A 25,701-nucleotide genomic window follows, 5' to 3' on the forward strand; every position below is an offset into this window, starting at 1 on the left:
AGTGTAGCCTATATAGCTCCAATGTAGCAAAAATATAGCTGTAATATAGCTCCAATATGTTAAGATCCGTGTGGGAGTAGAGTCCGAGGGGGGGGGGGGGGGTCAAGGGTGTGTGTGTTGGGGGAGGGGGGTCCGAGGGTGTGTGTGTTGGGGGAGGAGGGGTGACTGGGAGTAGAGTCCGAGGGGGGTTCAAGGGTGTCTGTGTTGGAGGAGGAGGGGTGACTGGGAGTAGAGTCCGAGGGGGGTTCAAGGGTGTGTGTGTTGGGGAGGGGAATATACTATTTGAATATACTGACTCAGCTTTAGGTTTTTCTAGCTAGGCTAACCAAGGTACAGATGATGTTCCAGTGAGCTGAGTCTGTAGCTTTAGATGCAATGGTGCATCACCTGTAGTGTATTTACTGTCATTATCTCCTACTATATGGAATGGACAGACACCAGCTGGGTTTACAAGCTCTGGTAATGGCACCTCTCTCTAATGTGTCGCTAATGCTCCCTCTCTACCTCCCTCTCCCTCTATTTCCTTCCCTCTCTATTTCCCTCTCCCTCTGTTTCCTTGCCCCTCTCTCTGTTTCATCCTACCTCCTCTCCCTCTCCCTCTGTTTCCTTCCCTCTCCCTCTGTTTCCTTCCTCTGTTTCCTCTCTCTCTCCCTCTTTCTCTCTCCCTCTCTCTCTGTTTCGTCCTACCCCCTCTCCCCTCTCTCTCTCCCCCCTCTCCCTCTCTCTGTTTCCTACTCCCCTCTCCCTCCCTCTCTCTTTGTTTCATCCTACCCCCTCTCTCTCTCCCCCCTCTCTCCCCCTCTCCCTCTCTCTCTCTCTCATCCCCTCCCCCCTATCTCTCTCTGTCTCTGTATCTCTATCTCTCAGGTCCCTATCAGGGAGAATAGTAGGGGGCGTGTGGTGGTTTTTCACTCTCATCATCATCTCGTCCTATACGGCCAACCTGGCTGCTTTCCTCACAGTGGAGAGGATGGTCTCCCCCATAGAGAGTGCTGAGGACCTGGCTAAACAGACTGAGATCGCCTACGGAACTCTAGATGCTGGTTCCACCAAGGAGTTCTTCAGGGTGAGTAAGGAAACACTGAAATCTTGTGGCTAACAACTGGTCCATCAGCTAGTTGGTACACCGGGTTGATCATCTAGGGAAAGTGGTCATTCAGGGACCAATCCTATCTTCCACTTAAAGTCACATTTTCACTTATTCTCCCATTGACATCAATGCATGACTTAAGTGAAAGTTAGGATTTGACCTTCAGCAATTACTGCTGGTAACTCGGTACAACTGACTGGTCGGCTAGTTTTAGTACAAATGGTCAATCGGCAAGTACTGTGAGAAAAAAAACATTGTAAAAAGCTTTTGTTTTGGTCTGATATCATGTGAGTCTATATTGCTATTATGGCTTAGCGTCACCTCAGACATCAAGTCCCTGAAAAGCCTTCAGTACAGCCGTTAACACTGTATCTCTGACAAAAGCCTCCCTGTATCTCCATCCAAACCTCAGAACAGCTCATCAGAACTGTCGAGAAGCAGAGGAGCGCATAAAGTTCTTCCTGAAACGCTGTGACGTCACTTGAACGGTGAATTTACGCAGCGGCGATTCGGTTCTGCTGGCCTTGTCCAACCTTGAGACAGTTAGTCTGGTCAGCAGAAAGTCTGATTGCTAACGACGTGCACACGCACACACACAGACACACACACACACACACACACACACACACACACACACACACACACACACACACACACACACACACACACACACACTCTCTCTGAGGTGATGAAACAGAGGCCTAATCAGAGAGTCCACATCAGCCCTACAGTAACGCAGAGGGGTCAGTTCACCAAACCTAATTAGCTGGCTGTGGCTGCATGGTAAATTGGAGCTGATGAATAATGGGTCTCCAGGCCAAACAGAGAAGAGGAGATGGAAGGAAGCCATATGTCCGCTGGCAGAGAGGGACCGACGAGCCAATTAAGTTATAACTTATTAACCAAATTCTCATCTGAGAGTTCATCCATCCCCTTATCAGCGTACACACAATACAACACAGCACTTTGTGCCAGAGTGGAGGAGCTAGATTACAATGTACTGTAACACATCACTGTGATACTGGAATATATAGCTAGGGCAAACAGTGAAGAGAACGAGTGGGTACTAGAGCAAGTGAATTGAAACAGTATGGACATCTTGCAAGAAGTGGCCACTACATTGTGCCAGTGTGGAGGAGTTAGGTTAGAACAGGTGCCATCTAGAACCTAAAAGGTTTTTTGGTTCCAGGTAGAGCCCTTTTAGATTCCATGTAGAGCTGTTTCTACAGAGGGTTCTACCTGGAACCCAAAATGATTCTACCTGGAACCAAAAAGGCTTCTCCTATGGGGAACTCCGAAGAACCCTTCTGGAAGCCTTTTTTCTAACAGTGTACTGTATCACATTGTTGTGATGATGGGAATATGTTATGATGTAGTCTAAGAGCTCCGGTACTGTTTAGACAATGAAGAGGCAGACAGAGGCAGAGTGGGTCTACTAAAGCCTTATATCTTATTATGAGAAGTGGAAATTAGCAAATGTGTATGTAACGTGTAGGTCAAAAATACCCACACAGCATCATGCCGCCACCACCACGCTTCACCATTGGGGTGCCAGGTTTCCGCCAGGTTTCCGCCAGGTTTCCGCCAGGTTTCCACTAGGTTTCCACCAGGTTTCCACCAGGTTTCCACCAGGTTTCCGCTTGGCATTCTAGTGGATGGGACGCTTCTTTGTAAAAAAAAATATAATAATAAAAACATTCGCTTTTTGGTCTTAATTTAAGGTTCGAGTTACACAGGTTAACGGTCTATTTCATCCATCCCAGTCACCTCCCCCCCTCCCCCAACACACACACCCTCGAACCCCCCTCTGACTCTACTCCCAGTCACCCCCCTCCCCCAACACACACACCCTCGACCCCCCCCTCGGACTCTACTCCCAGTCACCCCCCTCCCCCAACACACACACCCTCGAACTCCCCTCGGACTCTACTCCAGGTCACCCCCCTCCCCCAACACACACACCCTCGACCCCCCCCCTCGGACTCTACTCCCAGTCACCCCCCTCCCCCAACACACACACACCCTCGACCCCCCCTCGGACTCTACTCCCAGTCACCCCCCTCCCCCAACACACACACCCTCGACCCCCCCCTCGGACTCTACTCCCAGTCACCCCCCTCCCCCAACACACACACACCCTCGACCCCCCCTCGGACTCTACTCCCAGTCACCCCCCTCCCCCAACACACACACCCTCGACCCCCCCCTCGGACTCTACTCCCAGTCACCCCCCTCCCCCAACACACACACACCCTCGACCCCCCCCTCGGACTCTACTCCCAGTCACCCCCCTCCCCCAACACACACACCCTCGACCCCCCCCCCCCTCGGACTCTACTCCCACACTGATCTTAACATACCACATGAACAGCTTCTGTTTGATATGCAGAACACTGGACACAGCCAGGGACTAACATAGAGAAGGAATACTGTAGAAGAGTGTGTGTTTACTGATACACATACACACACAATTACTGAGGCCTGGTTGGGGAGTCCCAGACAGATTTCACCTATTCCATATAATGAGTGTCCTAGTTCCAGCCGGAGCCTTCAGAGTACACATGACGTGTGTATCGTTGTTCCACAGGACTTTAATTAAAACTTGGAGAGAGAGACTGACAAGGGGAAAAACACTGATTAATGGGCTCAAGTTGTGTGTGTGCCAATGTGTGTGTGCATAAGTGTGTGCGTGTGCGTGCGTGTGTGCGTGGACACGTTTTCACTCCCACTTGTATGCATCCAAAGTTCTCTCCCAGATATTGTTTGGTGATGATACAAGCGTGTTTTAGTGTCACAGAGATCTCAATGATCTTATTCATGTTAATGATGAACTGTGTAATATCACAAAGTGGTTTAAAATCAACAAAATGTCACTGAATCTTAAAAACATTTATTTTAATTATCTAGTCCAAAGAGCAGAGAATTCAATCCAGACTATTTATCCAGAGTACATATCCAGACTATATATCCAGACTCTATCGGTGTCACGTTCCTGACCTTATTTCCTTTGTTTAGCCTTGTTTAGTTGGTCAGGACGTGAGCTGGGTGGGCATTCTATGTTATGTGTTTCTATGTTGGGTTCATTGCATTAGCCTGATATGGTTCTCAATCAGGGGCAGGTGTTTTACGTTTCCTCTGATTGAGAACCATATTAAGGTAGGCTGTTCTCACTGTTTGTTTGTGGGTGATTGTTGCTGTGTCTGTGTTTGTTTCACCACACGGTACTGTTTCGTTTCGTTCGTTTTTTCGTTTGTTCCTACCTGTTCGTGCATTCATGTTTTATGTTCTCAAGTTCAGGTCTGTTCACGTCGATTTGTTATTTTGTCAGTGTTCTGTTTTGTTGGATATCATTAAAATTCGACATGAACATTCACCACGCTGCGCCTTGGTCCTCCTCTCTTCCACCTAAAGACGAGCGTTACAATCGGGTCCATATTGATAATATTCCTGTTGATTAATCCTGCACAACACACTTCCTTGGTATTTTAATTGATGATGAATTGTCATGGAAACCACACAAAGACAATAACCTCTAAGATCGCCAGAAATACGGGGATACATGTCAAAATGAGATGTCTTCTATACAGAAGCACTGCTCTTAGTCTCTGTCACACAATGATCTTCCCATCCATCAGAAACGGTCAAATTACATGGGCCGGCCCACAACATACTACACTCCTGTCAGTCTGTCGTCTGCAGAAACACTCTGTAGAATAACATTATCTGCCGCTTTTAGAATCAATTCAGCATCACTTTTCAAACTATTAGTTCTGCTGAATATTTATCAAATGATTTATCTTCATGTTGCTCAAAACGACTCTTTAAAATAATTAATGACCCTCTTTCGTCAAAAACAATTTCACCGTCACATATGAATTCCACAACTACTCAACAAGAAACAGACAACAGCTACATCAACCACATGCAAACAGAGGCTCTGTGATATGGATCTCACTCCCGTCAGATTTTGCCAAGCTATCCCCATCGTTGTTTTAAAAAATGGTATAAGAGGCAGCTACTGTCCATCACAGATGTACATCCCTAGTAGACTTTCTGCTGGGATTTTATGTTATTTTACCCATTTTGCGTTTATTTTATCTTTTGTTTGTGTGATATTTTTTTTTATTTGTAATTTTTTTTACTTCACATACATATTGTTGTCATTTTATAACTGTGTAGAAAATGTCTTTGTATTTGTGCTAATAAACTAAATTATGCAGCAAGGATGGAGAGCGCTACAAAATAAATTGAAATTGACAGAGAATGATGTGCAAAACATGGGGGGTACTATTTGTGTTCAGCATTACAAGTTCCTCTCTCTCTCTAGCAAACTAGATTCACTGTACATGTAGTCCTGCAGACAGTTTATGTATTTTGAAAATAATTACCCACTTAGAAAATAATTTCCAAAATGTGTAGAGTTAGTATATCCAAAAAGCCCTGATGGCTCCTCCTCTCACCAAGTGGGACAGCTGGCAAGGGAGAGTGGGAGAGACAGGACTGTGGAGCCCAGTGGATGGCTGCAGGGTTCTGGGCTGTTGGCCCCTAATCTCTTCTCTTTCCTGTCTCTTGCTCTTCTTCAGACTAACCTGTCATCTCTCCTCTTTCCTGTCTCTTCCTCTTCTTCAGACTAACCTGTCATCTCTCCTCTCTCCTGTCTCTTCCTCTTCTTCAGACTAACCTGTCATCTCTCCTCTTTCCTGTCTCTTCCTCTTCTTCAGACTAACCTGCCATCTCTCCTCTCCTGTCTCTGTCTCTTCTCCAGACTAACCTGTCATCTCTCTTCTCTCTTGGCTGTGCCTCTTCTCCAGCATCTCCACTTCAGTCTTTATAGCCTCCAGCAAGTCTGTCTGTTCCATATGTCCAGAAACCCCTACCCACTCCTGGCTCTGCCTCTTCCCCTGACTAGCCTACCCAGTCTAGGCACTCCCTCTCCAGCCTCTCCTCTTCAGTGTGCCTACCCTCCAGCAAGTCTGTCTGTTCTATCTGCACCTGGAGCCTCAGTGAGACAGATGGCTGCTGGCTTCATGTTGTACTCCTTCAACAATAATAACTGGCACTGCTTAGCTAAATATTTTGCTGCCATATTTGTTCTGCAGCTCATTGAATGGTTGTATGTTGGGGCGATAACGCTGAAGTCCATAAAATGAATAGAGCTCGGCGGGTATGTATAGTTAATGAATCCCTGAGGCTAAATGAATAGAGTTCGGCGGGTATGTATAGTTAATGAATCCCTGAGGCTAAATGAATAGAGCTCGGCGGGTATGTATAGTTAATGAATCCCTGAGGCTAAATGAATAGAGCAAGGCGGGTATGTATAGTTAATGAATCCCTGAGGCTAAATGAATAGAGTTCGGCGGGTATGTATAGTTAATGAATCCCTGAGGCTAAATGAATAGAGCAAGGCGGGTATGTATAGTTAATGAATCCCTGAGGCTAAATGAATAGAGCTCGGCAGGTATGTATAGTTAATGAATCCCTTAGGCTAAATGAATAGAGCTCGGTGGGTATGTATAGTTAATGAATTCCTGAGGCTAAATGTAATGTAATACAGCAGCAAACAAAACAACCATAGACACGGAATCATTGACATTATATCACACCTTTATTGATGATTATTAGAGTGATGAGGAGGACTGATGTTTGTATTGCGTTACCTGGGAAGATTAACATCATGAAAGACTGTGTCTGAAATGTTACCCTAACCCCTATGTAGTGCACTACTTTTGGCCAAGGCCCATAGGGTTAAAAGTTGTGTACAACATAGGGAATAGGGTGCCATTTGTCATATATACAAGTCAACCGTACACAGCCCTGTCCTTTATCACAGAACAATATAGGAATACTAACTGCTCAATGTATTTAAAAAATAATCATTTAACTATGCAAGTCAGTTAATATCAAATTCTTCTTTACAATGACGACCTACACCTGCCAAACCCAGACGACGCTGGGCCAATTGTGCGCCGGCAAATGGGACTACCAATCACGGCCAGTTGTGATAGAGCCTGGAATCGAACCAGGGTGTCTGTAGTGACGCTTCTAACACTGAGATGCAGTGCTTTGAACCGCTGCGCCACTCGAGAGCCCACTGAGTGTAGCAAAGGAGAGAACTGTAACTCTCAGCAGCTTATACGTTATCTAAAGCCTCAACACAATAGTAATATACACAGAAAGAGAGAAGAACACTCCCAAGAGCATTATCTAAAACCTTGAGTAGACCTCATGATCTAGGCTATTGCCAGTTTAGTCTGAACTCTAAATGGTAACCGACAACAGCTAGAGTGCAGTCACCAATGCACTTTACTACTGTAAGCGTGAAAAATCATTTTCACATCTCAGCTACTGCAGTGCAGGCACTATGACCATGCATTATATTATAAAACACGATGTGATATGAAGGGATTTATTTTCACACATCAAATCAAATTGTATTGGTCACATACACATGGTTAGCAGATGTTATTGTGAGTGTAGCGAAATGCTTGTGCTTCTAGTTCCGACAGTGTAGCAATGTCTAACAAGTAATCTAACAATTCCCCAACTACTACCTAATACACACAAATCTAAGTAAAGGAATGGATTAAGAATATACGAATAGAGCTCATAATACATATGGTTGGGTGTCCAATCGAAAACACAACTATTGACTAATCGGTCTAAGAAAACCAATGGTCCAAACCTCTTGCCTCTATCATAACCCGTTCAAAAGTTATTGCCGTTTTTAACACAGTGGCTAAATCAATGGAGACCAGAGAAAAAAGTGTTTAAAAAATTAATTGGGAAAATTGCCTCCCAAAAGCAATGTATGAAGTAACCCATGTCCTATAGTTCCTCAATTTAGTTGTACATTTAATCCAGACCATTTGTCTAAATCATGAAAAGCAGTTACATGCATTATTTGTATTAACTAGGCAAGTTAGTTAAGAACAAATTCTTATTTTCAATGACGGCCTAGGAACAGTGGGTTAACAGAACGACAGATTTTTTGACCTTGTCAGCTCGGGGATTCGATCTTGCAACCTTTCGGTTACTAGTCCAATGCTCTAGCCACTAGTGCCGCCCCACCCACGGTAAGGGAGACTACGTTTACAGAGCCTTCGGAAAGTATTCCATTGACTTTTTCCACATGTTGTTGTGTTACAGTCTGAATTTAAAATGGATTCAATTAAGATGTTGTGTCACTGGCCTCTACACACAATACCCCACAGTACCCCACAGTACCCCCCTGTTTGCAATAAGGCATGAAAGTAAAACTACAAAAACAATTGGCAAAGAAAATAACTTTTTTTCCTGAATACAAAGTGTTATGTTTGGGGCAAATCCAACACATCACTGAATGGCACAGGCAAAATCCTAGAGGAAAACCTGGTTCAGTCTGCTTTCCAACAGACAGTGGGAGACAAATTCATATTTCAGTAGGAAAATAACCTAGAACACAAGGAAAAATATACACTGGAGTTGCTTACCAAGACAACATTGAATGTCCCTGAGTGGCCTAGTTACAGTTTTGACTTAAATTGGCTTGAAAATCTATGGCAAGACTTGAAAATGTCTGTCTAGCAATGATCACCAACCAACTTGACCGAGCTTGATGTAAATTAGATATTGCTGTATTTTATTTTCAACACATTTGCAAAGATGCCTAAAAACATGTTTTAACACTTTGTCATTTTAGGGTATTGTGTGTAGATGGGTGAGAGAAAAAATCAATTTAATCCATTTTAAATTCAGGCTGTAACACAAAATGTGGAATATGTCAAAGGGTTGTGAATACTTTCTGAAGACACTGTATGTCCGCAATGAAATACTACCACAACTACTGTAGCCCTCTATAACACCAGCTAGGCTGGATGGTGTTCCAGAAGTAACGCTAGCTGACAGCTCACCACTGACATCTTTCTTCTAGAATCCGGAAGACATGAAACAATAGATATCAATTTTGAGACATTTAAAAAAATATATATATTCGCTTTTCAAATTAATGCGAAATTCCTGGCCCGCAGGCTTTATATTTTCAAATCCTTTTACATTGAATTCATTTTGTCCCGCTAACATCTTTGAAGACAACGACCACAACGTGTAAAATCCTCAACAGTTGTGGCGAGAAAGCCGCAGCGCTTGGATGTATTTTGATTCTAGTGTGATTGATGTTAGAGAAAGACTCCACCATAGATTCAGAACATAAAGAATCATATTTGTCTTGTTAAAATGCATTTTCTAACATAAGGAAGTGTAATTTCATCACCAAAGCGCGTTTTCACCCAGGCTGGGCAGTGGCCAGAACCTTAGTGAGGATGTTGAGGACAGGGGGAAGAGAGAGAGAGAGGACGGACAGGAGAAAGAGAGGAAAGAGGTATCCTGAACCAGAAAGAGAGACTCTAAAGCAAAGAACTACACAAGGTTGGACTGTAGCCCACTGCATTCCATTGCTCATCAATGAACACCAGTCCCCCAGCTCTTGTCAGTGTGTGTTTGGGTATGGCGCTGGGTAAGGGAAGGGGAAGCTCCTACAACAGAGATTAGAGGCTTGTTGCATATAGGGAGAGCCTGACAGAAGCAATGCCAGGCTTGGTGTGAGATAGAGATAACCTCCAAGGAAGACGGGCTCTCAGAGGGTCCTGTCTAACTTCAGACAGACAGAGAGACAGCGAGAGAGAGAGAGGGAGAGAGAGAGAGTGAGCTATTGGATTCCTACACTGAACATCCCAATTGGTATTCTGGACCTTGAGTGGTGAACTTCAGTGACAAAGTAAAGCCATTGCTGCATACTGGAGATATACAGGTACACTTGCCTAACACTATTGAATAATGAAATATATACAGGTAGTCTTGCCTAACACTATTGAATAATGAAATATATACAGGTAGTCTTGCCTAACACTATTGAATAATGAAATATATACAGGTAGTCTTGCCTAACACTATTGAATAATGAAATATATACAGGTAGTCTTGCCTAACACTATTGAATAATGAAATATATACAGGTAGTCTTGCCTAACACTATTGAATAATGAAATATATACACAGGTAGTCCTGCCTAACACTATTGAATAATGAAATATATATACAGGTAGTCTTGCCTAACACTATTGAATAATGAAATATATATACAGGTAGTCCTGCCTAACACTATTGAATAATGAAATATATATACAGGTAGTCCTGCCTAACACTATTGAATAATGAAATATATACAGGTAGTCTTGCCTAACACTATTGAATAATGAAATATATACAGGTAGTCTTGCCTAACACTATTGAATAATGAAAGAATGACACAAATGCCCTGAAAGGAATTGAAAGTATGATGCAGGTAGGAGAACTAAGTGTTCACTGTGTGCGTAGAGTTTTAAATAGAACTAAGTGTTCACTGTGTGGGTAGAGTTTTAAATAGAACTAAGTGTTCACTGTGTGGGTAGAGTTTTAAATAGAACTAAGTGTTCACTGTGTGGGTAGAGTTTTAAATAGAACTAAGTGTTCACTGTGTGGGTAGAGTTTTAAATAGAACTAAGTGTTCACTGTCTGGGTAGAGTTTTAAATAGAACTAAGTGTTCACTGTGTGGGTAGAGTTTTAAATAGAACTAAGTGTTCACTGTGTAGGTAGAGTTTTAAATAGAACTAAGTGTTCACTGGTTGGGTAGAGTTTTAAATAGAACTAAGTGTTCACTGTGTGGGTAGAGTTTTAAATAGAACTAAGTGTTCACTGGTTGGGTAGAGTTTTAAATAGAACTAAGTGTTCACTGTGTGGGTAGAGTTTTAAATAGAACTAAGTGTTCACTGTGTGGGTAGAGTTTTAAATAGAACTAAGTGTTCACTGTGTGGGTGACATTTTAAATAGAACTAAGTGTTCACTCTGTGGGTAGAGTTTTAAATAGAACTAAGTGTTCACTGTGTGGGTAGAGTTTTAAATAGAACTAAGTGTTCACTCTGTGGGTAGAGTTTTAAATAGATCTAAGTGTTCACTGTGTAGGTAGAGTTTTAAATAGAACTAAGTGTTCACTGTGTGGGTAGAGTTTTAAATAGAACTAAGTGTTCACTGTGTGGGTAGAGTTTTAAATAGAACTAAGTGTTCACTGGTTGGGTAGAGTTTTAAATAGAACTAAGTGTTCACTGTGTGGGTAGAGTTTTAAATAGAACTAAGTGTTCACTGTGTGGGTAGAGTTTTAAATATATCTAAGTGTTCACTGTGTAGGTAGAGTTTTAAATAGAACTAAGTGTTCACTCTGTAGGTAGAGTTTTGAATAGAACTAAGTGTTCACTGTGTAGGTAGAGTTTTGAATAGAACTAAGTGTTCACTGTGTAGGTAGAGTTTTCAATAGAACTAAGTGTTCACTGTGTAGGTAGAGTTTTAAATAGAACTAAGTGTTCACTGTGTAGGTAGAGTTTTAAATAGAACTAAGTGTTCACTGTGTAGGTAGAGTTTTAAATAGAACTAAGTGTTCACTGTGTAGGTAGAGTTTTAAATAGAACTAAGTGTTCACTGTGGCTACTTCAGTTCGGTTTTTAAACAACAACCAACATTCAGCTTGAAAATTGACTTTTTCTGTGGCAAAGCTTCAAAGGATATTTTTTACAAATGATCCACACACACACCCATGCAAGCATGCACACACACACACACACACACACACACACACACACACACACACACACACACACACACACACACACACACACACACATCACCTTAGTTGTGTTCTTTTCATTGCATCAGTCCTCAGTTGTATGCGGCCTAACAGGCCGTAGAGAGAGACAGGCCAGCCCACAAGGCAAGGAAGGAGGAATAGTGAGGCAAGGAGGAATAGTGAGTGAGTGAGTGAGTGAGTGAGTGAGTGAGTGAGTGAGTGAGTGAGTGAGTGAGTGAGTGAGTGAGTGAGTGGGGGAGTGGGGGAGTGAGTGAGTGGGGGAGTGAGTGAGTGGGGGAGTGAGTGAGTGGGGGAGTGATTGGGGGAGGGTGTGTAAGTGTCTGACTAATCTTGCTGCAAGCAGAAGCTTGACCAACCTACATTTCTGAGCACTGCAGATAGCTTTTCCTCATCCCTCCTTCCACCCATCCCTAACTCCCTCCATCCGTTCCTACCTCCCTCCAACCCTCCATCCATCCCTTACTCCATCCATCCCTCCACACATCCCCTTTTCCCTCTATCCCGCCACACATCCCTTCCTCCTTCCAACCCTCCATCCATCCATTCATCCCTAATCCCTCCACACATCCCTTCGTCCCTCCAACCCTCCATCCATATCTTCCTCCCTCCATCCCTCCACACGTCCCTTCCTCCCTCCAATCCTCCATCCATCCCTTCATCCCTAATCCCTCCATCATCCTTTCGTCCCTCCAACCCTCCACATATCCCTTCTTCCCTCCATCCCTTCCTCCCTCCAACCCTCCATCCATCCCTTCATCCCCAATCCCTCCATCATCCCTTCGTCCCTCCAACCCTCCACATATCCCTTCCTCCCTCCAACCCTCCTTCCATCCCTTCATCCCTAATCCCTCCATCATCCTTTCGTCCCTCCAACCCTCCATCCATCCCTTCATCCCTAATCCTTCCATCATCCCTCCCTCCCTTCAACCCTCCATCCATCCCTAATCCCTCCATCATCCTTTCGTCCCTCCAACCCTCCATCCATCCCTTCCTACATCCATCCTGTCCTCCCTCCCTCCATTCATCCACAAATCCCTTCCTCCCTCCAACTCTCCATCCATCCCTTCCTCTCTCCATCAATCCCTTACTCCCTCCACACAACCCTTCTCCCTCCATCCCTCAATTGAAGTCATTGTATCCTCATCCCAGAGGCTACGTCAGATCAACAAGGTGAATGTTACTGGATATAGCTATGTCTGTAGTGAGATGGAGATATGTCTGTAGAGAGATAATGGAGATATGTTTGTAGAGAGAGAGGGAGAGGTTGTTGTCCTGGAACCACACTGCCAGGTCTCTGAACTCCTCCCTATTGGCTGTCTCATTGTTGTTTGTAATCAGGCCTACCACTGTTGTGTCATCAGCGAACTTAATGATGGTGTTGGAGTCATGATTGGCCATGCAGTTGTGAGTGAACAGGGAATACAGGAGGGGACTAAGCACACACCCCTGAGGGACCCCAGTGTTGAGGATCAGCATGACATATGTGTTGTTGCTTACCCTTACCACCTGGGGGCGGCACATCAGGAAGTCTAGGATCCAGTTGTAGAGGGAGGTGTTTAGTCTCAGGGTCCTTAGCTTAGTGATGAGCTTTGAGGGCACTATGGTGTTGAACGCTGAGTTGTAGTCAATGAACAGAATTCATTGACTTTTGTCCAGGTGTTCCTTTTGTCCAGGTAGGAAAGGGCAGTGTGGAATGCGATTTAGATTGTGTCATCGGTGGATCTGTTGGGGCAGGATGCGATTTGGAGTGGGTCTAGAGTATCCGGGATGATGCTGTTTATTTGAGCAATGACTAGCCTTTCAAAGCACTTCATGGCTTCCGACGTGAGTGCTATGGGGCAGAAATAATTTAGGCAGGTTACCTTCACTTCCTTGGACAAAGGGACGATGGTGGTCGGCTTGAAACGTGTAGGTATTACAGACTCGGTCAGGGAGACATTGAAAATGTCAGTGAAGACACTTGCCAGTTGGTCCATGCATGCTTTGTTTACACATCCTGGTAATCCATCTGGCCCCGCGGCTTTGTGAATGTTGACCTGTTTAAAGATCTTGCTCACATCGGCTACCATGAGCGTTATCAAACAGTTGTACGGAACAGCTGGTGCTCTCATGCATGATTCAGTGTTGCTTTCCTCGAAGTGATAATAAAAGGAATTTAGCTTGTCTGGTAGGCTCGCGTCACTGGGCAGCTTGCGGCTGCGTTTCCCTTTGTAGTCTGTAATAGTTTCAAGTCCTGCCACATCTGATGAGCGTCAGAGCCGGTGTAGCAGGATTCAATCTCGATCCTGTATTGACGCTTTTCCTGTTTGATGGTTCATCTGAGGGCATAGCAGGATTTCCTGTAAGTGTCCGGATTAGTGTCCCGCTCCTTGAAAGCAGCAGCTCTAGCAATTAGCTCGATGCGGATGTTGCCTGTAATCCATGGCTTCTGGTTGGGATATGTACATACGGTCACTGTGGGGACGACGACGCCGATGCACTTATTGATGAAGCCAATAACTGAGGTGATATATTCCTCAATGCCATTGGATGAATCCCGGAACATATTCCAGTCTATACTAGCAAAACAGTCCCGTAGCTTAGCATCCATTACATCTTACCACTTCTGTATTGGGGGAGTCACTGGTGCTTCCTGCTTTAGTTTTCATTTGTAAGCAGGAATCAGGAGGATAGAATTATGGTCAGATTTGCCAAATGGAGGGCGAGGGAGAGCTTTGTATGCGTCTCTGTGTGTGGAGTCAAGGTGGTCTAGAGTTTTTCTTCCTCTGGTTGCACATGTGACATGCTGGTAGAAATGAGGTAAAACGGATTTAAGTTTGCCTGCATTAAAGTCCCCGGCCTCTAGGAGGGCCGCTTCTGGATGAGCATTTTCTTGTGTGCTTATGGCCTTATACAGCTGGTTGAAAGCGGTCTTAGTGCCAGGATCTGTTTGTGGTGGTAAATAGATGGCTACGAATAATATAGATGAGAACTCTCTTGGTAGATAGCGTGGTCTACAGCTTATCACAAGGTACTCTACCTCAGGCAAGCAATACCTCAAGACTTATTGAATATTAGACATTGCGCACCAGCTGTTATTGACAAATAGACACACACCCCCACCCCTCTTCCTACCAGACGTAGCTTCTCTGTCCTGCCGATGCACGGAGAAGCCAGCCAGCTCTATATTATCCATGTCGTCGTTCATCCAAGACTCTGTGAAACATGATATTACAGTTTTAATGTCCCGTTGGTAGGATAGTCTTGATCATAGATCATCCAGTTTCCTTTCCAATGATTGCACGTTGGCCAATAGAACAGATGGTAGTGGTGGTTTACCCACTCACCTATGAATTCTCAGAAGGCAACCCGACCTCTGTCCCCTTTCTCTCTGTCTTTTCTTCACGCAAATGACGGGGATTTGGGCCCGTTCCTGAGAAAGCGATATATCCTTCGTGTCGGACTCGTTATAGAAAAAAATCTTTGTCCAGTTCAAGGTGAGTAATTGCTGATTTGATGTCCAGAAGTTATTTTCGGGCCATAGAAGAAATTAGCAGCAACATCATGTACAAAGTAAGTTACAAAATAAGTTACAAACAATGCGAAAAAACGAACAAAATAGCACAGTTGGTTAGGAGCCCGTAAAACAGCAGCCATCCACTCCGGTGCCATTCATACACACACATTTGCTCACACACACACACACACACACACTTGCTCACACACACACAAACACTCTCTCACACACACATGCACGTTCCGACAGAAACACACTGATAGCCTTTTGTTTCTCTGTTAACTGCCAGGCAGATTAGTCGCACTCAGTCTTTCCAGAAGTTGTTCTTCAAACCAACCAATAATGTCCTTCCAACTATGTTTTAGCTCATGCAAATTAGGAGCGCAAAATAAATTATATTGTCTACACAAAACAACACAACTCCTATGCCACTGATTTATATTACTAACTTTAACCCATATTAGCATTACCATAGAACAGGGATCACCTCACATCCCCAAACTTCAAGCTTTTTTCATAAAGGTGGAGACAGGGAAATATATTCATTCATCATGGTGACTTCTAATGTTGTTTTATGTTTTTGTCTGGTCTGATCCTCACCCCTCTGGTCTGATCCTCACCCCTCTGTTCTGATCCTCACCCCTCTGGTCTGATCCTCACCCCTCTGTTCTGATCCTCACCCCTCTGGTCTGATCCTCACCCCTCTGGTCTGATCCTCACCCCTCTGGTCTGATCCTCACCCCTCTGGTCTGATCCGCACCCCTCTGGTCTGATCCTCACCCCTCTGGTCTGATCCTCACCCCTCTGGTCTGATCCTCACCCCTCTGGTCTGATCCTCACCCCTCTGGTCTGATCCTCACCCCTCTGGTCTGATCCTCACCCCTCTGGTCTGATCCTCGCCCCTCTGGTCTGATCCTCACCCCTCTGGTCTGATCCTCACCCCTCTGGTCTGATCCTCACCGCTCTGGTCTGATCCTCAACCCTCTGGTCTGATCCTCACCCCTCTGGTCTGATCCTCACCCCTCTGTTCTGATCCTCACCCCTCTGGTCTGATCCTCACCCCTCTGGTCTGATCCGCGCCCCTCTGGTCTGATCCTCGCCCCTCTGGTCTGATCCGCGCCCTTCTGGTCTGATCCTCACCCCTCTGGTCTGATCCTCACCCCTCTGGTCTGATCCTCACCCCTCTGGTCTGATCCTCACCCCTCTGGTCTGATCCTCACCCCTCTGGTCTGATCCTCACCCCTCTGGTCTGATCCTCACCCCTCTGGTCTGATCCTCACCCCTCTGGTCTGATCCTCACCCCTCTGGTCTGATCCTCACCCCTCTGGTCTGATCCTCAACCCTCTGGTCTGATCCTCACCCCTCTGGTCTGATCCTCACCCCTCTGGTCTGATCCTCACCCCTCTGGTCTGATCCTCACCCCTCTGGTCTGATCCTCAACCCTCTGGTCTGATCCTCAACCCTCTGGTCTGATCCTCACCCCTCTGGTCTGATCCTCACCCCTCTGGTCTGATCCTCAACCCTCTGGTCTGATCCTCACCCCTCTGGTCTGATCCTCACCCCTCTGGTCTGATCCTCACCCCTCTGGTCTGATCCTCGCCCCTCTGGTCTGATCCTCACCCCTCTGGTCTGATCCTCACCCCTCTGGTCTGATCCGCACCCCTCTGGTCTGATCCTCGCCCCTCTGGTCTGATCCTCACCCCTCTGGTCTGATCCTCACCCCTCTGGTCTGATCCTCAACCCTCTGGTCTGATCCTCACCCCTCTGGTCTGATCCGCGCCCCTCTGGTCTGATCCGCGCCCCTCTGGTCTGATCCTCACCCCTCTGGTCTGATCCTCACCCCTCTGGTCTGATCCTCACCCCTCTGGTCTGATCCTCACCCCTCTGGTCTGATCCGCGCCCCTCTGGTCTGATCCGCGCCCCTCTGGTCTGATCCTCACCCCTCTGGTCTGATCCTCACCCCTCTGGTCTGATCCTCACCCCTCTGGTCTGATCCTCAACCCTCTGGTCTGATCCTCACCCCTCTGGTCTGATCCTCACCCCTCTGGTCTGATCCTCACCCCTCTGGTCTGATCCTCACCCCTCTGGTCTGATCCTCACCCCTCTGGTCTGATCCTCACCCCTCTGGTCTGATCCTCACCCCTCTGGTCTGATCCTCACCCCTCTGGTCTGATGTGACATGATGGATGACTCATAACAGGTTGTATTGGAACCCACTGAGCCAACTACTGTAGGGCCTTCCGTTAAGTGAAGGTTAATGCTTTTGCTTATTAACAGTGATGTGTCGGAGGCAATATCCCTTACGGTCAGAGATGGGCAGTATATTAATTAGGGACATTGATGGGTCTATCTGATGTTTAGAATGGACAAGTCCCACTCTGCTCACAAAGCCACAGGACTCAATATATATATATATGTGTGTGTGTGTGTGTGTGTGTGTGTGTGTGTGTGTGTGTGTGTGTGTGTGTGTGTGTGTGTGTGTGTGTGTGTGTGTGTGTGTGTGTGTGTGTGTGTGTGTGTGTGTGTGTGTGTGTGTGTGTGTGTGTGTGTGTGTGTGTGTGTGTGTGCTGTTGTTGTTGCATTTTCCACAGCCTCTATTTGTTTCTTCACTAGTGGAGTTGGTGTGTTGTTTACTCTGCTTGAGAACTCTGAGAATGTCAGTCACTAACAGTGTATTTGTCTCCCTTGACATTATTCAGGATTCCTTTAACTTCAAGACTTCTTAGGAAATATGACTGTTATACCTAAGTGCTGCCTTACCACACATGTCTGCTTCAATTAGTAATACACTACACCTTATGCTCTTCAAATCTTTGATCTGGAAAAATTAAGTCCTTGACTGTTTCAGTATGTGTACCTAAACTGACCCTTCTGGGGAAGCCCATACAATGGGATCCTTGACCCCACTGGAACAATGCCTCTGATTGGTGTTGCCATATCAACAGCTTGGTCATACTCTGAACACGTAGGCTATTGGCAATAGGCCCATTGGTACAATTGACTATTGCCAACTGGCCCACTTCCTTGTAATCCTCTAGCTCCTAAATTGCTATCCGGGATCCTTGGAATGTCCCTACTCCATTGAAGTTTACATTTTAAAATGTTGAAGGTTTAAGGTTAAGTTAGAAAAGGGCTATGTTTATGGTTAAGGTAAGAGTAGGGGTTAAGATTAGGGTTAGGGTTTAGGGGGTAGGCAAATCCCTAAGGATCCCAGATAGCACTAACCCTCCTAAATGTAACCTGCAGTGTACTTGTGAGAGTATCCACTCTACGGTACACACACCACCACTTGGCAGCAGACCTGTCTCTGCTTTGGCCCAGACCAGGGTTCAGAAGCTTGGAGTTTGAAACTGTGTTGCCAAAATGAATCCAGCGACATTGAATAATTGAATTGTTGCTTGTTATAGATGGCTAGAAGTCCTCTCTTCACTCCTACAGATTGTATAGCAGGCATACTAAGCCTAACCCTAGGCACCGTACTGGGAAACTCTCCTCTATGTCCCCTTCTGATGTTACTCTAGCAAGGTTCTCACTTCAATCACATGCATTTATAAATCCATTTTTACATCAGCGGATGTCACAAAGTGCTTATACAGAAACCCAGCCTTAAACCACAAACAGCAAGCAATGCAGATGTAGAAGTACAGTGATATGTAAAACTCCCTCGAAAGGCAGGAACCTAGGAAGAAACCTTGAGAGGAACCAGGCTCTAAATGGCGACCAGTCGTCTTCTGGTTGTGCCGCGTGGAGATTATAACAGAACATTGTTAGATTGCTATTCAAGATGTTTAAACGTTCGTAGATGACCAGCAGGGTCAAATAATAATAATCACAGTGGTTGTAAAAGGTGCAACAGGTCAGTACATCAGGAGTAAATAACACTTGGCTTTTCAAAGCCGAGCATTCAGAGGTCGAGACAGCAGGTGCGGTAGAGAGAGAGAAAGAGTCGAAAACAGCAGGTCCGGGACAAGGTAGTAGGTTGGGTGAACAGGTCAGGGTTCCCTAACCGCAGGCAGAACAATTGAAACTGGAGCAGCAGCACAACCAGGTGGACTGGGGCCAGGTAGCCCTGAGGCATGATCCCAGGGATCAGGTCCACCGGGAGGGGAGGGAGGGACAGAGAGAGAATTAGAGGGAGCATCCTTTAATTCACACAGGACACCAGATATAACAGACTGACCCTAGCCCACCGGCACATAGACTGTTGCAGAGTAGATACTGGAGACTGAGACAGGGGGGGGTCGGGGGACACTGTGGCCCCGTCCGAAGATACCCTCGGACAGTGCCAACCAGGCAAGATATAACCCCATCCACTTTGCCAAAGCACAGCCCCCACAAAACTAGAGGTATATCAACAGACCCCTAACTTACTACCCTGAGACAAGGCTGAGTATATCCCACGAAGATCTCCTCCACGGTGCGAGCCTGAGGGGGCGCAAAACTGGACAGGAAGATCACGTCTGTGACTCAACCCACTCAAGTGACGCACCCCTCCTAGGGACGGCATGGAAGAGCACAAGTAAGCCAGTGACTCAGCCCCTGTAATAGGGTCAGAGGCAGAGAATCCCAGTGGAGAGAGGGGAGCCGGAAATGTACTATAGCAAGGTTCTTGTTTCTGTGCATCACTCCTTCCTGTTTCTCTCATTGTTCAGGGTCCTCTCTCTCTCTCCCTCCCTCTCCCTGTACCTCTCTCCCTCTCACTGCACCTCTCTCTCTCTCTCTCTCTCTCTCTCAATGGTGTATACATTTGTATTTGGGTCATCACTACATGTATGTATCAATGCTTCCTCTTCTCCTCTTCCCCCCCCCTCTCTCCGTCTAAACAGCGATCCAAAATAGCAGTCTATGAGAAAATGTGGTCATACATGAAATCGGCCGAACCCTCAGTGTTTGTCAAGACCACGCCAGACGGGGTGGCCCGGGTACGAAAGTCCAAGGGCAAGTTTGCTTTCCTCCTGGAGTCCACCATGAACGAGTACATAGAGCAGAGGAAACCCTGTGACACCATGAAAGTGGGCGGAAACCTCGACTCAAAAGGATACGGTGTGGCCACACCCAAAGGCTCAGCATTAAGGTGGGTGGGATAATATAACGATATTCTCCTTGTTGTTATAGTATTCCACCTACCCTGATGTCTTGTGTTTGGCCCTTCTTCTTATTCTTCTCTTCCTTATTGTTTTGGAATGGACACAAAGAGGTAACGGTATCATATTTTTTATTGTTCTTGGATATCTAGGTTGATTTATAATTGTTATTATGGATGTTTATATACATGTTAATGTTGTTCCTAAACCAAAGGGGAATCCATTCCAGGGTGTAGCTAAGAGTTTTGCAGTTTAACAACCATTTTACCTTTGTCTCTCTTACTCTATTTTTACTCTATCTTTCCTTCTGGCCTGTCCTTTTGTCCTGGCCTTCTGTCCTGTGTACTGTCCTTTTGTCCTGGCCTTCTGTCCTGTGTACTGTCCTTTTGTCCTGGCCTTCTGTCCTGTGTACTGTCCTTTTGTCCTGGCCTTCTGTCCTGTGTACTGTCCTTTTGTCCTGGGCTTCTTTCCTGTCCTTCTGCCCTGTGCTTCTTTCTTTCTGTCCTGTTCTTCTGTCCTGTCCTTCTGTTCTTCTGTCATGTCCTTCTGTCATGTGTACTGTCCTTCTGCCCTGTGCTTCTTTCTTTCTGTCCTGTTCTTATGTTCTTCTGTCCTGCCCTTCTGTCATGTGTGCTGTCCATCTGCCCTATCCTTCTGTCCTACATGCTGTCCTTCTGTCATGTGTGCTCTCCTGCGTGCTGTCCTTCTGTCCTGTGTGTTGTCCTGTCCTACGTGCTGCCCTTCTGTCCTGAGGGCTGTTCTTCTGTCCTACGTGCTGTCCTTCTGTCCTGTGTGCTGTCCTTCTGTCCTGGGTGCTGTCCTTCTGTCCTGCGTGCTGTCCTGCGTGCTGTCCTTCTGTCCTGCGTGCTGTCCTTCTGTCCTGCGTGCTGTCCTGCGTGCTGTCCTGCGTGCTGTCCTTCTGTCCTGCGTGCTGTCCTTCTGTCCTGCGTGCTGTCCTTCTGTCCTGCGTGCTGTCCTTCTGTCCTGCGTGCTGTCCTTCTGTCCTGTGTGCTGTCCTTCTGTCCTGCGTGCTGTCCTTCTGTCCTGGGTGCTGTCCTTCTGTCCTGCGTGCTGTCCTGTGTGCTGTCCTTCTGTCCTGCGTGCTGTCCTTCTGTCCTGCGTGCTGTCCTTCTGTCCTGCGTGCTGTCCTTCTGTCCTGTGTGCTGTCCTTCTGTCCTGCGTGCTGTCCTTCTGTCCTGCGTGCTGTCCTTCTGTCCTGCGTGCTGTCCTTCTGTCCTGCGTGCTGTCCTTCTGTCCTGTGTGCTGTCCTTCTGTCCTGCGTGCTGTCCTTCTGTCCTGGGTGCTGTCCTGCGTGCTGTCCTGCGTGCTGTCCTTCTGTCCTGCGTGCTGTCCTTTTGTCCTGCGTGCTGTCCTTCTGTCCTGCGTGCTGTCCTTCTGTCCTGCGTGCTGTCCTTCTGTCCTGTGTGCTGTCCTTCTGTCCTGCGTGCTGTCCTTCTGTCCTGCGTGCTGTCCTTCTGTCCTGCGTGCTGTCCTTCTGTCCTGTGTGCTGTCCTGCGTGCTGTCCTTCTGTCCTGCGTGCTGTCCTTTTGTCCTGCGTGCTGTCCTTCTGTCCTGCGTGCTGTCCTTCTGTCCTGCGTGCTGTCCTTCTGTCCTGCGTGCTGCCCTTCTGTCCTGTGTGCTGTCCTTCTGTCCTGCGTGCTGTCCTTCTGTCATGTGTGCTGTCCTTCTGTCCTGCGTGCTGTCCTTCTGTCCTGCGTGCTGTCCTTCTGTCCTGTGTGCTGTCCTTCTGTCCTGCGTGCTGTCCTTTTGTCCTGCGTGCTGTCCTTCTGTCCTGCGTGCTGTCCTTCTGTCCTGCGTGCTGTCCTTCTGTCCTATGTGCTGCCCTTCTGTCCTGTGTGCTGTCCTTCTGTCCTGCATGCTGTCCTTCTGTCCTGTGTGCTGTCCTCCCCGACAGTTGTTGTCACTTTTAATTTAACAGTTCAACAGTTTTTCCATGTAGCCTTTAAAAGTTGCACTGTCACTTGTGATGAATGTTGCATGGTGTTTTCTATTGTTGCTTTTCTTCTCAATGATGACTAGGGTCCCCGTCCCGCACACGTCAGTTTCTCAACTACCTAACCCCTCATGCCACCTTTTCAATATTTACCTCTTTCTCTTCCTCTTAACCTTACTGATCTATCTAACTCATATTCCTAAAATTCTTAAACATAATAGATCATACTAATATTAACAATAAGCACTAGTAGTGGTAGTCCAACTACCGTTATCAACTATTATCATTATCGTTATAACTACTACTATACTACTGTACTATACTATACTGCTACTATACTACTACTATGCATTAGATTTCTCACGGACCTGTGCATTTTCTTACAAGTTATGTTTTATCGTTTCAAGAAATGCTGTTAACCTGGCAGTGTTAAAACTGAATGAGCAAGGCCTGTTGGACAAATTGAAAAACAAATGGTGGTACGACAAGGGCGAGTGCGGCAGCGGGGGAGGTGACTCCAAGGTCAGCCTCGATGTCACCAGATCGGGTACAATATTGCAGAGTAATCGGCAAGGCTGTTAATAATAGTCAATAGGTATAATAAAAATTCATTGATTATTGATTGGATTTATATTATAGCACTTTGATTGTCTTATGTACTTTGTTAGCTAGCGTACAACCCAACCCAAAACAAACCCAAGTGTTGAGTCCCAACCAGGCTCAAAGGTAGCCTTTCTGTCATTTACCAGACTCTGACCAGTCTATGGAACAAAATATCAAACTAAGAACCCTTACTTGGCTAATACACAGAGAGGAAGATGAGGTAGCATGAAGTGTAGTGAAGGAGATGGACTGGTAAGGCTAAGCTGAGATGTTTGACAAAGACAGTTGTGAGAGGAAGGATAAGGATATGTGGATCAGTGTTTGATAAGGAGGAAGTCTGTTTATTCGACTGGGTGGTGGGGGGGATGTGAGGAGGATAGCGCTGTCTTGCAGTTGGAAAAGGAGGAGATAGAGTCCATCTTTAACATCTCTGGGCAGCAGACGATGTGTGTGTCGGGTATTATATTGTCTAGAGAATGTATAGCCAGTCTGAAGTCTAATTAACGTTAAGAGTATCTCTGTCAGATCTCTGAGTAAAATATACCTGTTGTAAGTTACATATTATAAAATAAGAATGTGTATTATAAGTTACATTTCATGAATAGTTTATCACAAACTATTTATGAAAACATGGCATCTAGATGCCAGAGACTGCCGCCTTCCTCTTGTGAAGGCCACGTCTGTATTTCATAACATTATTGCTGTCTTGTCTGACACAACATGGCTTCACAGTTGCTCATGTCATATAGATGCTTCTCTGGACATCCCATGCGACTGGCCTAGAGAAACCATTCTAGCCTCTAGAGCCCATTGGCTGAAACCCCCCAAAATGGCTGCTCAGCTGAGACTTGTCATCTCAGGGAGGCGAGGCGAACAGCGGAGTCTTGAGGGGACTAAGCATTACGGGCAAACGTGAGAATTCTAATCTGAAAGAGAAGGTCTGATCTCTTTGGGCTGTGGGTCATGTGGTACGACTATATTCAGTTAAATTAGGATTTTGTAGGTGGTGGAACTGCCCCTATAATTGGTTGCTTTTTCATGATGATTTTACAACAACAAAAATCGACACAATTGTAGATGGTGTCAAATGTTTTTACCCAATTTAGCAGTTGATTTGAACAGGAACAACCAAGAGCCAGAACTGAGCCCAATAACCACTGTGATAATCAGGTTTCTTTTCTGCTTGCTATTCTACTCTCTTCACAAGACATGGCTGTATCCATCCTGGTAATCAATGATGCAATAAGAGTGTGTTTCACTTAGCCTTGTCAACTTTGTATCAAACATACTTAGACTATGTGCTATGAAGCTTGCATCATGCTATTTTAAAGATGGCATACAAAGGCATTGATCAATTGAATGACTAGTGACTCAGGCATGACTCATGCTATGAATTAGGTCAGCTAAGTGACTTGCCTACTGTGATAGATAGAGTCATTTGACATGAATTCTCAGGAAATGTAATGTTGTACTTACTTTGACATGTTTGAAATAGCATCATGGCTAACATCTCTATAATATCTAGATCAAGTAATGTCCTACCAACACACCTGACCTTTCTCTCTCTGCCTTTCTGTTTTACCTCCATAATGTTCAGAAATAGGCTTCCTATATTTTCATATATGTAGGGTTGCAAAAATCCACTAACTAAAAAAAGTCCCAGTAAATAAACAATTCCAGGTTTCCCAGAAATCCCTGTTTGAAGATTCCCTCTGGCAGGGTTCCATTCCTTGCTTATTCTCCCCCTTATTCAGGGAATCCTCCCATAGGGGTTTCTGGGAAACCTAGGAATTATGGGAAAGTCACAGGAATTCTGCAACACTATTTTCAACCATGCATTTCTGCTAATAATCTGTGTTGTATAGTCAGTATGCTGAGTGATGTTGAGGCCTGCTCACAGCCGTGGCGGCTGCCTTAGAAGAGCAGTATCGTTGCTTCTCTGACATGTTTCCTTCTGCCTTTTATCTGGACCTGCTCAGGTATGTATACTTTGGCTTTGGGCAACCTTCAGGATCATGGCTAAAATGTATTGATCATGTGAATTTATGATAAATTAATTTGCATTTGATCTCTACTGCTCTTAAACATTCAAACTGCACACCTCAAAGTCTGGCATTTAGCTCTGACGAACATTGGCATTGTCGGTGAAAGACAGACAGTGTGTGAGTTTGGTGACCATCTGCTGTGTTTGAAGGTTAATTCTCCAGTATATCTCAATATGTTTGCTGTCGACTGTGACATTCACACACACGCGCACGCACACACACACACACACACACACACACACACACACACACACACACACACACACACACACACACACACACACACACACACACACACACACACACACACACACACTCTTTCTGATCACCTCTGTAATACTGCTCTCTTAGATTGGGTTTCAGGCTCCAGCATCATGAGCATGTTAACAGATAATTGCATTGTTAATCAATGTCTCTCTGATCTACCACGATGGACAGTCCTTCACAGTCGCCCTATTACCATTGGCCAGGGAGATACTATTCTACACAGTGTTGTAATCTTCTCTTCTCCTGCTGATGATAACGTATGGTTCCTAAAGGTCCCATGAGGACATTGTTCACCAGTGGAACCCAAGACACTTGTTATCCATTCATCACGTTTTGATTGGCGTAGTCTGTTTACAGTGCTTTATACAATGGTTGTGTGTAATCCTGAATGCTGATTGGTTAAAACCGCATTCCAGCCGTTGTCTATTCCACAAGTTACCACCGGCTAAATCTATGGCGTTAAAATGCCTGTTTACTCTGTTCCATCTGACTGTGCAATCCACTGTCTCA

At 45.6% G+C, this 25,701-nt stretch overlaps 1 protein-coding gene across 1 annotated transcript in view; it reads left to right on the plus strand.

The window, feature by feature from the left end:
- LOC120062167 (glutamate receptor 3-like) overlaps positions 1-25,701 on the plus strand; it is a 129,252-nt gene that overhangs the window by 93,573 nt on the left and 9,978 nt on the right. The window contains exons 10-12 of the mRNA XM_039011973.1: positions 868-1,066; positions 20,065-20,312; positions 22,684-22,798. Coding sequence (XP_038867901.1) covers positions 868-1,066; positions 20,065-20,312; positions 22,684-22,798 — 562 coding nt within the window. The remainder of the gene's footprint in view (positions 1-867; positions 1,067-20,064; positions 20,313-22,683; positions 22,799-25,701) is intronic.

The sequence above is a fragment of the Salvelinus namaycush genome, chromosome 17 (assembly GCF_016432855.1).
Source record: "Salvelinus namaycush isolate Seneca chromosome 17, SaNama_1.0, whole genome shotgun sequence".
In the NCBI taxonomy this organism is placed as follows: domain Eukaryota; kingdom Metazoa; phylum Chordata; class Actinopteri; order Salmoniformes; family Salmonidae; genus Salvelinus; species Salvelinus namaycush.